Here is a 16,454-nt window from a genome sequence, read left to right on the forward strand (position 1 = left end):
TTCCAGGTTCCTGGCGAAAACCCTACAGTTGTCTGTGTCTCCTTCCCATTCCCCAATTCTTTGTTCTTCACACCAATTAGTTAAAATGTCCCACTGCAATTTCCTCTGTGATTTCACATCTACCCTCATTCCTTCATGCTGGTGCCACTGGAGTACTCACCCCTACATGCCTGGACTGCTACAGTAGCCTCCTTGACCTCTCAACCTCCAACTGGAGGTTATCCCTTCAGTTCAACCTCTCTAGAGCGAGGACACTAACCTTCCTAAAACACTAGTCCTGAATTACATCATTGACTTGAGGGCAAAATCAACCATCTCTTTAACCATATTTTTGGAGTCTCTACAACCCAGGGTCAACCCTCTCTTCCCAAACCTGCCTTCCACTATTATCACCCCAAATTTTCTATTACAGATGAATTCATCTACTTTATTCCTGAATCCATCCTAAACACGTTCACTTTTGTGCTCTCTACCATGCCTCAAATGGATGGCCCCCACTTTCGCCATGTACCTAAATTCCATCAATCCCTTAAGATCCTGGCCGACTCCTGAGAAGTCTTCCCTGATTTCCTGGAAGATTTCCCCCTCTTCTGAACACTTAGAGGCCGTAGCATTCATTTAGCTCTTACCAGGCACTGCTGTGTACTGTTGGAGATCTTTTATTTATGAGTGTGACTAAGCTGTCACATTCTTGAAGGCAAAGTCCACTCTTGTGCTGATTTAGAACCTCCCTCAGCACGTCACACACACGTTAGGGACTACGGGCAACGCGTAATTGAACCAATGCCAAGATGACTCATTCATGCATCAGACACCTCTTCGGGCCCACCTAGCCCCAGGCAGGGTTGTAGGTACTGGATGCCATCTCTGCCCCAAGGAGGCTGCGGTTACTGCAGTAGTTCTCTAGCTGCTGTCCATCCTGCCACATGTTACAGGACCACTCTTATTACAGTACTTTGAAAAAAGTGCCTGCTGATTCATTTCGGGCTCCCCTCTGGCCCCCCAGCTCACTTCAGGACTTACCTGCAGCCACAGTTCTCCTTTAGACCCAGCTCAGACCTCCATTCCCACAGCAGCTACAGCTGGTGCCAGTCTCCGCCCTGGTTGGAGACTCAGCGCCCCACTATGCTCACCCCGTCACGCATCTGCCTGATGGCATGCACCGTCGCTCACCTTCTGTGCTCCCCTGGGCCTAACCGCTGGTCCTGCTGGCTACCTCGTCCTTCGGTGACTCTGAATTCCCAAATCCTAACTCCCCTGGATCTGCTTGCAGTGCTTGGCTTCTGCCCCTCTTGTCCCAGGCCCCCCTGGCTGCGGCCATAATCACCTGCTTTGAGTCTCTGGCTCTACATGACTTCGTACCCAAGTCACACACACTGGTGGCCTGACCCTCCTTGTCTCAGTTCTGCTTAAGAATAACATGGTCCGTTAGCATTTTTTCCACTTCTCCTGCCACAGTCTGTGGACGTCCCAGCCTCATCGGCAGTGTCCGCATTCCTTTTTTATTTTCTATAAAGATACCCTTTCCTTGTAAGCATCTCCTTTGTTTTGTCAGGGAGCCCTGGGGGTAGTTCTCCAAACATTTGGTATTTTTCTTCGCCTTGGGAGCCCATTTACCCTGGACTCTCTCTTTTTCTGACATATCCTTTAATAAACCACATTGGGACATAGCTCCCTTTAAAAATATCAATGTAGGCAGAGTTTCAAACGCTTGTGGCCAGGCTCTCTGGCCTCCAGAGTGCATTTTTTCATTAAGAACTTTCTGACCTTTCAAATTACAAATACTACTATTCTGACAGTGCCTTGCACGCAAGAGGCACTCGAATCACAGCCGCTGTGTTTTGGAAAATGATCTCTGAGGTTGGTATCTCCCAAGGCTGCAAAAAAGACACGGAAGTTGCCCCAAAAAGGCTCCCTGAAAATTCAGAGAAGGTATACACACAAGGGGGCAGAAGGGGAGTTAAAAGGGTGACCCCTTGAAAGCAGAGAAAGAGGATGGTAAGCGGGGGTAAGGGGGAGCAGTTAAATCACCAGCCACCCTGCATATATATTTGAAAAATCCCCTTTAAGGAAGATGCCAAGCTCAAAAGAAATCCAAACAAAAATTAAGTTGGGGGGTGAGGGGTGATCTAAAACAGGAGTCAGAAAGCCATGCAGCTTAAAAATGCCCAGCATACCCATTCATCACCCCAACTACATCAAAAACCATAGAACAAAGAAGAAAGCAAAGGGAACTGAGGGCACGAGAACAACTCGGAAATACCTGTGACAGGTTTGCACTGGGTGCTTTATTAAGCGTCTCCGTTTTTTCTAAATCTGCCTCTAACTCTGTTTGGCAGAGGTTGAGATCTTTTTCTAGATTAGTCTGGTTCAAGAAAGAAAAGATGGGAAAGAGTGTTTTAGTTAGGAGGAAAGGCAGACAGCATGGAAGGTTACGTTTGAAAAATGAGTTTGTTTAGTATCATACATTACTAAGGCAAAGATGGCATGACTAAAACACAAGAGCTTACTAGAAATGAGTTAAAGACAGGAAAACAGAGAATGCAACATTAGGCATAGAGAATATAAATCCTGTGGTAATCAGAGCTCCAAAACTCTACTTGCTAGAGAGAGGAACTACACAGACCCCAAAAACCTACCTTTTAGGAAATACCTATTTTCTCTTTTTCAGAGTATGGTGACTATGACACATACTATATGTCAGAAGAATAAGCAATTGCTTTAAAAACCTCTACACATTAGTATAAGTCTTAGAGACTTTGTTAAACTGTTTTATCACCAAGCCAAAAAAAAAAAAAAAAAAGTTACAATCAAGTTAAAAATAAAAGGGGGGGGGGATTTAATAAAAGAAAAAAGCCCACAACACACGCACACTAGCCAGGCCAGAGCGCACACACACAGCGCACAGTGGAATTACCTTTCTATCCTCTCTAGGAAGGATAGAGCAGTCTCCAGGAGTATAATCCCATATCTTTTTGGGAGGCTGACGGGAAGCAGAGGAGGAAATGAAGAAATGAGCGTAAAGACATAAAGACAAACATGGAGACCGGCTCAAACCAAGAGGGGCAACGCTAGGAGAACTGTCTCAACACAGAAAAGTGAACTAAAAAACAAAAGGAGCGGGCACCCTGTCTCCTGAGGCCACCTGGGGACCCCATGGAACTCAGGAGCTGGAAATGTTAAAGTGGGAGGTTTATTTCTGCATCTCTGTCTCAAGAGTCAATCACTGGTGGATTCTACATATTGAAAACTTTAAAAAGAACAAAGGAAAAAAAAATAAAGCATTAACACCTATTTGAACAAAAACAAACATTTAAATTCCTCATTGTTCTTTTCCAACTAAGATGGACACTGAGAGCCTACATTTTGGGAGCTAGTCTTCTCCCCTGTAAAATTCATTATGTCTTCATAAACGTGTGAATTTGGAGATCTGACCAAGGGTGGGTACATGGTGCTAAACGTGCTTCCTGTGGCTTGTGGCAATGAAATCCATGTATGAAACAGGTGTTAAATATTGCACTGTAGAACTAGACAATTTCACTAGATAATTTTTTAAAAATCTCCTTTTACAGTTTAACTAGACTTTGATAATACTGCTGATGGTAGAGTCAAACCTCCCATCTCTCTTAGAGAGCAGAGTTTTTACTTTGAATTTAAAGAGTGAACTGTAAGGTTATTTTTATTTTCTCCTTTAACTGTTCATGTTAGAATTAGAACTGCATTCCCGAAGTAGAAATCTGCCAGGAGAATTGTTTTAAGCGGGGTCCAGAGGGTAGGACACCTGGAAGTTACAGGCCACTTCTATCTTTGCAACCTCTCTTTCACTAAGTAAACCTTCTTGTTCTGCCCACTTACACTTGAAATTTCTTACACAGTGACCTCTGAGGAGATGAGATCATTAATAACTCCTATCATTCTGTGCAAATTTCATCATAACCAACTCTATGGAAGCATTCAAATTAGTTTTACATTTTGCCTTGAGCTTACTTACAGAAATCACATCAATTTCTGTAGGAATTAGGGGGAGAAAAAAGAAGAAAAAGCTGACACTCCAGGCCAAATAAAAAGTAATGGATTTTACAAATGAAACGTAATTGATTCCAAGGTGCCTTCACCAGTAACTTGTGTATGTAATATAAATTGCGTATATGCTGCAATTTGTAAAGTAAGTGCCACTGACAATTACCATTCATCTTTAAGCACTTAATACAGTTGGACTGTTCATCTGGGGATGGAGATGTTTTCAAGTCACTGATGGTAGCCCTACTCATTTACTTACTGCAAAAAATAAGACAGTGTTTACAAATTAAATTGGTTTTAAATAATCTTCCCCCAAATGGTCCCTGGAGTCTTAAATTAGTTGATATCCTACAACTCATTAGACCTAAAAGGTATTACAGTCAGGAGCTTGCTGAAACTTCAGTTCATTTTGGGTGGCTTTAAGTGAAGGGGCCAAGGAAGAAAGGAGTTCAGGCTAAATGTCTAAAGTTCTGGCAGGCTTTACTAGGGGGAAGTGGGTCCTAGGTTCATGTGGTGTAAAAAGGAGAAACGATGATCCACATGGTTGATAGGAGTTTTAATTTCATTCCGCTTCTGAATGACCGAAAAATCTTCCAAAACAACTGCCATGGATTACACCCCTTTTATTTATGTCTCTTGCTCTTTTGTGGCCCAGAGTTGATTGCGATAGGAGAGAAGTGAAGAAAAAACTTCTCCCCATCACACCTTCCTCCCAGACTCTGGGAGTAATATCCAGTCATCAACCTGGTTCAACCAGATAACAAGCCCACCCTTAGGATGACTCAGGCCATAAGGACCCGTTCACCTCAGTGCTGTTCCTCAGGATACAGGCATTGATGAAGCTATTTTGGCAAGTCTTCAAAAGTATCATCTTTTATTACTTTAAAAGACCTACGCAAAAAAAAGGTAGTCCCATTTAAGAAGGACTCTAAGGTCTATGCAAGGAACACTCTGGCTTCAGAGCAAATGACATTTTGGAAAAGCATCTCTAAGTCTTTAAATAATTAAGAGGCAGTTAGGACAATAGGGTAGGAATACAAATTATAGGAAGGTCCCCGTACGCAGATGGACCGTGTTGTCAACGTTTGTCTGGATTGGTTGTGTGGGCTCAGGCTAGGCTATGGTTTCCAGCAGAAACAATGCTAATTCACGGAGCTATTCACAGAGCCTATCTAAATATGCTGTGACTGAAATGCTGTCTACTGTAACGAAAGGAGTATCATTTACGATGACAGATTTAATAAAACAAACCAATCACAATTAATTAGAAAAAAATGGCTTCATAACTTTTCCTAAAAGTTAACATTTCAGTAAAACTAATATAGTTATTTGTTATCTGGCAAATGAGGAGATGGCTAGAAATTTGTGGATTCTGAACAGGGTTTCAAAACTCAATGGCATAGACTCCTTATTATAAACAATTTAAAGCTAATATCTTTTGCTTTCTCTGATGAAAGCATGGCATTATCATTGTGTGTACCAATCATGGTCTTTTTTTTGAGGGGGCAGGGGTACACATTTCTGCAGGTTTTTTGTGAGATAATTGAGCAGGTTTTAAGAAAAAGAAAAGGAAAAGGGTTAGGATACTGTTAAATCTTTGCATGTGGAAGAGACTGCGTGAGCTAGACTTCATTGATGTGTGAATGGTGGACAGCAGAGAAAACAGGGAGAGAGAGGAGAAGTGAGGTGTGTACCAAAGCTTTGGGGAGGGGAGGAGACGGTGCAGACTTTGGGTTGGATGCTTCCCTCTCTGCTGGTCATTAGGCGGCGCTGTTCATCCAGGACGCCTTGGCTGACATTTGGTGACAGTGTCAGGGAGGGGACAAAGTGGGAGGAATGCCTGTTCCTACAAGAAGGGGTGTTTGCAAGGCAGGTGCTCCTAACTCAGAAAATGACTGAACATTCAAACAAAGCTCAGCAATTCCAGAGCAACAGTTAAATTTCTCCGTCTTCATCTTCATTAAAAATGTACTACAGAATTTAACATTTTACTGAACTATAAAGTTAACTGCTATCTGCAAATAAAACTATCATTCTAAATCATGGTGATTCAAACGCCGGATTCAATGCTTAAAGTCTCATACAAACATCTAATAAAATGTTTTATTTTTATACACTAAATCCCTCCACCTGTAAATTCTTTTTGCAGCTGTAATAATTAAGACTTTAAAGTAACTGGAGCTTTAAAGTCAGTTTCCAGTCATCTCCAGTGGAAAAAGGAGCTCAATTCTCCCTTCGGTTTGATACTCCTTTGGGTACAAGGCCAAGAAAATCCTCCTTTAAGTGCCAAAAATCAATTTGTACCAAAGCGAACTCAGACACATCACAGGGAAGCTACAGGCTATTGGGCTGAATACTAAGTTTGCTAGAATTCCTCACTCTCATTTCTAATTTTGGGAAATATTATCCTACCTCATAGAAATCATTCCCTAAAAGTCGCCTGTAACAGGATGGCATTCGAGGATCACCTCTGCATAGAGAGGACCTTTTCCACTTGCGCTGGCACTTCCCTTGCATGCGTGCTTCTAAAATTTCTATTTAAAGCAGTGACAGTGCTGGTCTTTCTCAGTGTGTAATGCATTTTCCTGGTTGTCTTTGGTATACCATGAAGACTTTGGTCAAGGAACTGAACCAAAGGCCGAAATAATGCAATCTACAAGGTGTGTGATATTTGTTGCTAGTGGTGGGAGGTCCTGAAACAAGCAATGACTTAGCCATGTCTCCTGGGGGATTTTCTAGCAAGAAACACTGTCCAGAGCTCACTGTCCTTTCTTGGTGAAGTAAAGCAATGGGAAGCTCACAGGTTGTAGCGAGAATAGACAATCCCACCACTGACAGCCAACAAGGCTGCTCCCCACTTCCTGAATTCTTTACAAATAGGTCTGATTTTTTAGCAGCAACAATGCATCAACAGCACTATTAAAAAAGGTGTCTATAACCACTGAAGCTATTAAACTTACCGGTTTCCCAAACTCCAATTCCGAAAAGAATTTATACCAAGGTTCATTCTTTAAATCTATCTCTTCTGGGCTTATATCCCGACTCTATAGGGGTTGGTGATAGGGGAAATGGAAGAGAGAGAAGGATAACATTATGCAGAGATTACATAGGAACCGGCCAGTAGAGATGCAGTGGTTTCCAGAAATATACAGCACCTGCATTCAACAGCAGCGATCATCCGTTTCTTTATTGACATGAGCAAAATCAGGGGAGCTGAAACAGGCGGGAAAGGATGTGTTTATGAAAACAGGCACACTGAGGTAGGGAGCAGTGAGGGAGGCATTCTCGGTCCCAAGGCAGAGGGACGACAGATGGAGAACGCTGCACCACACTGCCGCCTTCCCAACAGATCTGAACATGGGCATGACAGTTTCCCTTGGTAATTGTCGGAGTGGTGGGAGAAAAGAGAGCCCTTATTAAAATAGCTAAAATAGCTCTTTACAAAGAGCTATTAGTTAAGAGCAAATAACCTGGGGAACGCATCAAACGTTTAGCCATCTACGCCAGATGAGTACAGCAAGCACTTTTTATGGGCTAGTACAGTTTTAGTACTTATTTGCAAGGCTGCCTTAAGGTTTTCAAAATAAGCAGCAAATACTGACACTTTTATAAAAGCCAATTTGTTAATACTGCATCTTTAATGGCACATGAGTAGGTGAGAAACCATGTCCCATACAGAGTAAAGTGAGAGATGATGTAAGTAAAAACAGTAGACACAAGTGAAAAAAACATTTTAAACAAGCATCCATGGGGGATGAATACAGACAGAATATACTTTGTGTTCTACGAAATAAACATTAAAGAACTAGGGGAAAAATAAAGCGAGGGAAAAGCTGAACAAGACAGATAACAGAACGATAGGGGGGGAAAAAACTTCTGGGTTACGTTACAAAAATAAGTTAGATTTCTCATTTTATACGACTCTAAAAAGTAGTTCACAGACTGATGATATGATTCCATGGGATTTCATGTTTAATCAAATATTTATAAAGTTCTGGTACCTTGCTCTGTGGAAGAGCATGTGTTTCCGGAAATAATTAGTTGGAAAATGAATGCCTGGAAAGCAAATCAGGTTTCCCTTTAATAAACTGGAGATATGGTCACATCAGATAGAAGTGTTAGAGGCTCACGGCTTAATTCCTACGGGTATATACGTTTCAAAAAATCTTGATAGTCACAAAAGAGAGAGGTGGTGATATTCTGACAACAATATGAAATAGAAAATGTACATTTTCCACCGTGATTGAAAACATCATAAGAAACTTCATGCCCTCAGGGCCACAACACATGAGGAAGGAAACTGCAGATCCTGTGGAGGCTTCTCCAAGTGACTCCTTCACAAAGCTGCTCCTCCTGGATACATTTTTCTTAACATTCAGTTAACAGGCCTTTTGTAGCTTATTGAAATGAGCGTAAACTTCCTTAGTGACCTTTACCAATCTCTTCTAAAAATCCCTATAAGAATCTTTACCATTATTTCTACTTTTGCTTTAAATAGAGGAAAATACGGCAGAGAACTTTTCTTCAACAGAAATTAACTGGATAGAAGTTAGTTGAAATCAAAGGGAAATATATATTGAAACAGAGTCCGCCCTCTTGAAACCAGATTAAAACCTCCTCCAACTGTCTTTAGGGGCGTAGGGCTTAAATCTTGAAGAATGCGTGTTCCTTCTCAATGGATTTTGCAATTATGTAAAATAATGGATTCTGTATTTATTCAGTGAAATGAGGCACAATATCTACAAAGACACCACTGTTCAGGAGAGACAGTTTAGACACTGGGACACCCTAGATCCTTGTATGATGGATGGGGTTTCATGAAACCTATTTCATGTTTATTATTTTAAAAGACTATTTATAAATTGCTCTCTGGGAGTAGTTTTTTTTCATTAAAAAAAAAAAAATGTATCAACTCTTTCAGGAAACTGCCTGAATGCTTTGGTACTCAGTCCTGAAAGAATTAACCCATTTTATTGTCAAAGGTTGTTTGCAGATTGTTTTACTGCTGAGGTTAATGCTGGGCTGAGAACTGAGTCAGGAGGTATGTCAACCAGCTTGGACCCAGAGCAGCCAGTCTCAGCCCTCTGAGCTGCCAGAGAGAAAGTTAAAGAGGCAATACCACACAGCATTTGATTCTGCATTTATAACTCCACTACAGATCCAAGTACAGAACAGACAGGCAGAAAACGTCCTTCTGGATGCAGAACAGGCTCTCTGTACTGGCAGGCAAAGCAGATTCCACAAGGCCAGGCTGAGTTCTCTGCTACTGGTGGCTATCTTTTCCCAGCTTGGCAAAATCCTCAGAAAAGGCAGGTGACTTGAGAGGGACACCTGATTGTCCTGAAGGACAGTTTTGCTGCTTGGACGGGAGCCAGAGACTAGCTTCAGATTTTAATTAAATAATCTGAATGTGGCCCGTTCATTTACACGGCACTTTATAATGGTCATAGATCTTTAACCCACATTATTGCACATGATCCTCTCACTCAGTGCTTCAGTGAGGCTGGCAGGCCAGATAATAATTTCATTTTATAGATGAAAACACTGTGGTTCAGAAAGGTTAAGCGATGTCCCAAGACATAAGGCAGAGTCAGAATTCGAACTCAGAACTCAGACCTTGCAATTCCTAGTCCGGTGCTGTTTACATTTCTCATACTCCCCATGAGAAGGGGGCGGGCCTGCTTAGTTTGTGGATGACACCAAGCTAAAACAGGGGTAAGTGACAAACTTGAAAAGTCAGGAAGGAATTCAAGGTGACAGTGAAATGGGAAGAAACCAAGTTGGGTAAATCCCCTTGTTTTACACTTTCAAATATATATCGTGTCTGTAATAAAGATTTTAATGTCTGTCCTTCCTACTATACCCCTATGGGAGCAGGAACTCCAACATCTAATGCAGAGCTTGGCACATCAAAGTTATTCTATACAGCAGACCCTTGAACAGTGCGGGCATTAGGGGTGCATGCAATCGAAAAATCCAAGTATAATTTACAGTTGGCCCTCTGTAGCCACGGTTCCTCTATATCCACAGATCCAACCAACCACGACTGTGTAGGGCTATAGCATTTACTATTGAAAAGAATCCAGGTATAAGTTGACTGTGCAGTTCAAACCCATGTTGTTCAAGGGTCAATTGTATATATTTATTGAATTGAGCTGAAGTTCAGTTCTATAAGGGACTTTGGAGGAAAGTAAAAGGAACACAGCCTGAAAAGAGCCATTTCTGACAAAGCAGGGACTGACCAATAGGTCTCCAATTCCAAGACCAGAAGAGAAGGAAATGGACTCATATTATGATAAGAGGGAGGGCAAACAGTTATGAAGAACTTCAGATGAGTTTGCCAAACAGCTGAATAGGTCACCAAGACTGTGAATCTCCTGGGGGGATTCTGAAGGTAGCACAGTGTTTATCTGTCTGGGATGCTGTGGGTTTACTCCAGGGACAAGATGTGCTCTAAGGCAACCTTTACAGCCTACTCTTCAGCTCTTTGTGTGAACAACAGATAGAGAGATGTGCCTGTGGGGCCACAATTTTAATTGCCAGGCCTAAGCAGACACGAGCACCTCCAACTGGAAAAAAATTGGGGGGAAAAGTGGATTTTCCCCCTTAAAAGGAGATGTGCATTTCTGAGAGCACATTTAGATTCTACATCTGTCTGTCTCTAGTTAGTATACTTATTCACAGTAAACAACAACAAAAATGTGTGTGTGTGTGTGTGTATGTGTGTGCGGTGGTAGGGTGATGGCTGTGGAAGGAAGGGGGTTCCTCAAATTCTGGTAAACCCGACACTGGAAACCAAAAGGCAGGACTCACGTGCTGAAACTCACATTCCAACGTTTCTGTTCATGTGGCAAAAATAGCAGGAAAAGAAATTCAAAAATAAAGGACGAATTCAATCCTTGTGAAGAGTAGACTGTGAAAAGATGAAGATTCTCTCTAAAATGAAAAATGACTCTTTGGGAAGAACAGCGCTAAACAGAGGGAAAGGCACGAAACTAAAACAGCTGGACAGTGGTTTCCTCCCTGGCCAGCCTTTGGTGTTATGTCCTAACTGGGCTGGCCCAGGTCCTGGTACAACCAGGGGGCTTCCTGTGTGGGAACACCCAGACGGTGCTTGGCAATCCACGTGTATGGTCACCACAACTCCCCAAAGAGGGCTCCGTGGGCCCTGTGTACTACTTTTCGGGGTTTGTAAAAACAATATAAATGATCCCAAGGTCTATGACATGGAAGACATTGTGACCACTGTGGCATCAGTGAGAAAAATAAAACTATGTTATTGTTTTTTTCCTAGTTTTGAACAGTGGTCAAATTATTAGGAACCAAGGAAAGGAGGAGGAAACAAAGGAGAAATTAAGGGGCAAGACTTCAATAAATCAATGACCGTCTATGAACAATAATAAATAATAAATTGCCAACACAAAAGCACCCAAAGGCTTACAGAGTCTCTAAAATCACTGAAGTGTACTGACATGTGATGGTGTGTCCACCACTTGTTATTCAAGTGTTGGGAATATACTCAAAGGGCGTGACATTCTTTCTAGGAAGACCTGTATGGAGGATTACCTTCTGTGCTTGTTACCTTCTAAGAGAGAGAGAACCTCCAATGCAGGGTGGAGCCAGAGGCAAAATTCTCCGCTCCTCTCAGAACTTTTTGCTTAAAATAACTGTGGTGCACAGTAAATGCTGAAGAATGACAACTCTGAAGCACTTCTGTGACCTGTTGAACCTTTTTTCCTAATTAAAATTACTTATCCCTTTGTGCTTTTAAAGATGTCACCTTTTTATTTTTTTAAAAGTCAAATCAATTATTCCTTAAAAACACGTAGAGCAAAAGAGGTGGAGGGAGAATAATTTGAATCCACATTTCAGAGGCCTACTTATTCTGGACTCAGTGTGGTAACAGCATTTTAATAAGAATCAATCCCCAGCATGATAATTCCATCCTGCTGGCACAGCTGCAGGGCTGCAGGGTTTATAGAGCTTTGGAGGATCCCTTTTACCATGTTCAGAATTCTGAAACCAGCTTTTTCTAATGAAGGGTGAATAAAAGGAAACGTGATCGGCAGATATGAAACTAATCAGTTTGTAAAAATTCTCCCCTGCTTTTGCTGGGTGGTCTGCTATGCCCATACAGGCCATTTTCCCCACTGATAACTGCTTGGAGATGTGAACTTGTGTAGGGAACCATAAACCAGACTGAATATGAAACTCGTCCTCTCTATTGCACTTGTCAGAAAAGGAAGACCTAAAAGACATACTCTAACAGCCTGGGGCTTTTTTCCCCCAAGTCACATCATCATATTAATTATTTGGCTTTTAATGATGTACTAGTAACTTCTACACACTTTGCGCATGTTCAAATAAGAGTCAGCTAAAAATCCCCAACTTTAGTCCAGTTAGTAATAAGCCTGATAAACGAATGGTTAGATGTTTAAAAAAAGATAGCAGCAAAATCAACCTTTACATTACAAAATTTAAAATTAGTGAAAACCATGAGCAAAAAAGAGCAACAAAGCCACAATGAGAGGATTCTTTCAAAGCACGCTCTGGGGACTTATTTTGTGAACACCTGCAAAAGCGAAAAGGGTAAAAATGCTTCGTATTTTCATTGTCTTCTAAACAAAGCAAGTCTATTTCAAGGGAGAAAGAATGTAATCCAAGTGCACACACAGTGCATCTGGATTAAAGAACACGGGCAGGGTGAGACAAAAGAACTTTAATATGCACATTACCATCTTTTCGTTGGTCAGAACGGAGGACTTGCCCGGCTGATATTCGTAAATGCTTTTGGGTTCTGCACGGTATTTTCTTGTATCCGCTTTCTTATCTGGAGGCTCCCAGTCGTTTCTGTAGAAAGGAAATCCTATTAGAGCTATTTTCATGAAAATTGGCATCCGACAGGTCTGACTTTGGCTGACTCTAGTCTAATCAAGGAATTTTTATATCCGAGGCACAAAATCGGACTCCGCGCAAAGCATTCAGTTGTGCTGGTTTCCTTCTTCAAACAAACGGATCCCTGTGTTCGCTTCACAAAAGGCTTGAGGTGTCCTGTGCTCACAACCGGACACCGGGAAGCAGAGAGAAGAGAAAGAGAAGAAAGGAAGCAGCAGCAGCAAAGCTTGCTCTGGAAAAATCCTTCACCTTGCTCTGTTCTCAGGAGCTTATCATTCCCCAGACATGCCTGTACTTCCCACTCAGGCTAGTGCAGTGAGAGAGAATGCAGGTCCCGGAGCCAGGCAGCTGTGGCTCCAACCCCGCTACAGCACTTGCTAGCTAGCTGATCTGGGCCAAGCACGTTGCCGCTACCTACCTTAGTTTCCTCATCTGAAAAATGGGGTTGCTGTAAGGATTAAATGAGACAGTATGTCTCAGCATGTAAATCACTTAGCAGAGCGCCAGGCCCCCAGGAACCACTCAATAAATGCTATTTGTTATTATAACCATGTTCTTCTTCCCTATTCCACACCCCATCCGGTAATCATCAAAACTGCAGCCTTTGGCACAAGTACTTAACCCGATCCAGTGAGGGATTTCAGAGGATACATGAAGCCTTGGAAATTATTTGCAAAATTTTTATACGTGCACATAATTGCACTTTGCACTGTGATATTATATTCCTTTTTTCCTGCAAGGCTATAAACTTCTTGAAGGTAGGGACGATGATTTATGTATGTTTATAGTCCTCCATAGCATCTGGTTCAACCTGCACACAGAATGTACCCAGTAGGCGCCCGATGAACGCACTTGTAAGGACTTATGGGTATACCCAGCCTTCCTTTCAGATTAACTATCAAATTCCTCAGGCCGATGTCACTTACGTATATGTGGGATTTCAAAAACAGCCATTCATTTGTCTATGAAGATGGAAAAGGTTCGGAGGTGTGAAACAGTGTATATTTAAAGGAAAAATAAATAATTCAGTTTGGCCAGGGCCTTTTTGTGGATTGAGAAGTGGTGGAAGATGGAGCTGGGAGACGCATGGGACACCAGTCCAGATGGCACAGGAGGTTGCTCCAGAGGGCAGAAGACTCAATAAAAGACAACAGGGTCATCTGGTGCGGGCATTAACAGATGACTGATATCATTACAACCATGTGAGCCTTATGCTTTGATAATGTGTTGAATAAATAAATAGATACTAAAAAGCGTGGCTTCATTTTAAAATTATATTCTCTGCTATGGGCCCCATCAGTATGCACAGAGTATAAAAACATATGACAAATCTTATGGCTAAGATTTCTCTTGTGAAGAGGTAAAAAGTGATGATAATTATCGTCAACATTATTTAAGTGCATACTGTGAGCCAGGCACTACTAGAAATGTTACATGCAACATCTTGTTTTATCCTTGCAACATCCCTATGAATGCAAAATGTATCCCCATTTTACAGATGAGAACATTGAGACTCAGAAAAAACAAGTCACTGCTAATAAGTGACAGAGCAGGGATTCAAACTCAGGTCTGCTTGACTCCTGGCTCCAATGCTGCCTGACCCAGAGAAAGAGATTGTGTATGAGAACCTAAAATCACAGAGCTGATGAGAGCACTTACCTTTCTGAGCTTGATTTTAGCGAGGAAGAGCGGGTCGGGAGGGGAAGTGTGGCCGATCTCTTAACTACCTTCTCACCATCAATGTAGTTCATCTCACTTTTTGAGCGAGGCACAGAAAGGGGAGATTTTGCTGGAGAAGGAAAAAGTGGGTGTGAAAGACTTTTAAAACAGATGAAAACTGAAAACAGGAAGATGTCTTCCCTCGTCCACCACTCTCCCTTCCTCCCCTACAACCAAGAAATTCTAAGTCACTTACTGTCTTCAGAAAAGGAATATCGAGGAGAGTACAGATCTGAATCATCATCTAGTGAACAAAACAAAACGTGATCAGGAGACATCCGGCTAAGGTAAGAGAACCGAGTGACACGTCCCCCACTGCCACTGTCCTGCACCGGCGTCCAGCCACACCCGGGAGCCCAGCGGACGGAGGCGGAGTCAAGCACCAGAAGCTACACCACGGCAAACCACAGTTCAGAGCTGGGTTTGGAGAACCCACCCAACCAAACAGACCTGTAGTCAGGAAGGTACATTCATGACGCCTGGGGAAAGACTGCTCCTGACACCCAGAAACGCATGGGGACAAATAGCCAAAGGCCCTCTCGAGAGAATTTCCACAAGCAAAGCTGGTCCCCAGCCTGGCTGCGTGGGAAACGGGCTGAGATAGATGCCTGGGTGCTCATGCTGTCTCTGGTCCGTACTGCTGAGTTTCATGGAGTCCCCAGGCCTGCTGGGTGGGATGGGGAGGCCTGGAGGTGTGGTTTCTAGCTGCCCAGCTCAGCTGTGACCCATTTCATATGCTAGGGTTCAATATACAATATCATGGAGCAAAGAGGTACTGCAGCTAAGAAAACACTTTGAGAAACCCCTCATAATCATTTGTTTTGATGCCACCTCAAACTGGTTCCTCGAGTAGCTTTCCTTCCTTGGAACCCCACATGCCCTCGGCAGATGTGGTTACATGGTTTGCTCTGCAAAGGTGCCTGCCGCTCACGGAAAGTGCCTAAATTGTGACTCTGGACCAAATCAAACACACATGGGTTTCTGTGGTGGGAGATGGCTCTCCAAGGGCACAGCACACATCCCTAAATAAGTGGAACACCGACTGGGGCGCTAAGACTGGCAGAACAAAGACAAGACATAAACCCTTCGTGGAGATGGCCGCGTTGAACTAAACATGAGACCGCAGGTTCACTCACGAGAATAGGTTTTTCTGCTGGGACTGTCCTAGAAACCCAGGATACTTAATCACTACATCCATGATCCCACGAGGGATCACTACATCCCTCCAAAGAATTTCTCCAACAAGAGTTAGGCTGAAACAGCCTCTCCCATTTTCTAATAGCTCGCTAACCAGAATTCAGAATTCATGAATATGGAATGAAGACCAACTCCTTCCCCTAAAATCAGTAACAGCTCTAACAAAGCACATGAACTAGCCTGCAAAGGCAAGTCAGAGAATCCGATGTAATATGTCGATGGCTAAGTGTCAGTCAAGTCCTTATCTCCACGCAAGTCATTTTAAATTTCAGAGCAGAAAAGGCCAGAATATTTTATAAAATGTAAATAAAGCTAACACTGCTATTGAGTATTATTCAAAACCAGTCTATCTCCCCTTTCGTCTCCCCATTTTATCTGTCCCACGTCTCCCCAGCTCCAATAATGGAAAGGCTTCAGGTACCAAGATATCTTTTCTCCTCCCTCCCTCCCTCTTTTTGCTTTGATATTGACTAATTTTTATCCTTAAAGTTGAACAGGGCTTAAGGTTTTTCTGCCAGTATAGCCAAGCCTTTCCCTGCTATAAACTGAACATGCAAGCTTATTTATGTTAGCTTTTGAAAATAGGGCAGAAGAAAGAGATAAAATGGGATCCAGAAATACAC

At 42.4% G+C, this 16,454-nt stretch overlaps 1 protein-coding gene across 50 annotated transcripts in view; it reads right to left on the reverse strand.

Moving 5' to 3' along the window:
* SORBS1 (sorbin and SH3 domain containing 1) overlaps positions 1-16,454 on the reverse strand; it is a 241,433-nt gene that overhangs the window by 50,341 nt on the left and 174,638 nt on the right. For 37 of the 50 annotated variants that reach the window (XM_082406460.1, XM_082406437.1, XM_082406466.1 and 34 more), the window contains 6 exons: positions 14,831-14,878; positions 14,575-14,704; positions 12,756-12,870; positions 6,981-7,064; positions 2,918-2,983; positions 2,264-2,365 (listed from right to left, as the gene is read on the reverse strand). In XM_082406460.1, coding sequence (XP_082262586.1) covers positions 2,264-2,365; positions 2,918-2,983; positions 6,981-7,064; positions 12,756-12,870; positions 14,575-14,704; positions 14,831-14,878 — 545 coding nt within the window. The remainder of the gene's footprint in view (positions 1-2,263; positions 2,366-2,917; positions 2,984-6,980; positions 7,065-12,755; positions 12,871-14,574; positions 14,705-14,830; positions 14,879-16,454) is intronic. The other 13 variants (XM_082406464.1, XM_082406457.1, XM_082406452.1 and 10 more) reach the window with 2 other exon arrangements.

Source organism: Balaenoptera borealis, assembly GCF_965194805.1.
Source record: "Balaenoptera borealis genome assembly, chromosome: 10".
In the NCBI taxonomy this organism is placed as follows: domain Eukaryota; kingdom Metazoa; phylum Chordata; class Mammalia; order Artiodactyla; family Balaenopteridae; genus Balaenoptera; species Balaenoptera borealis.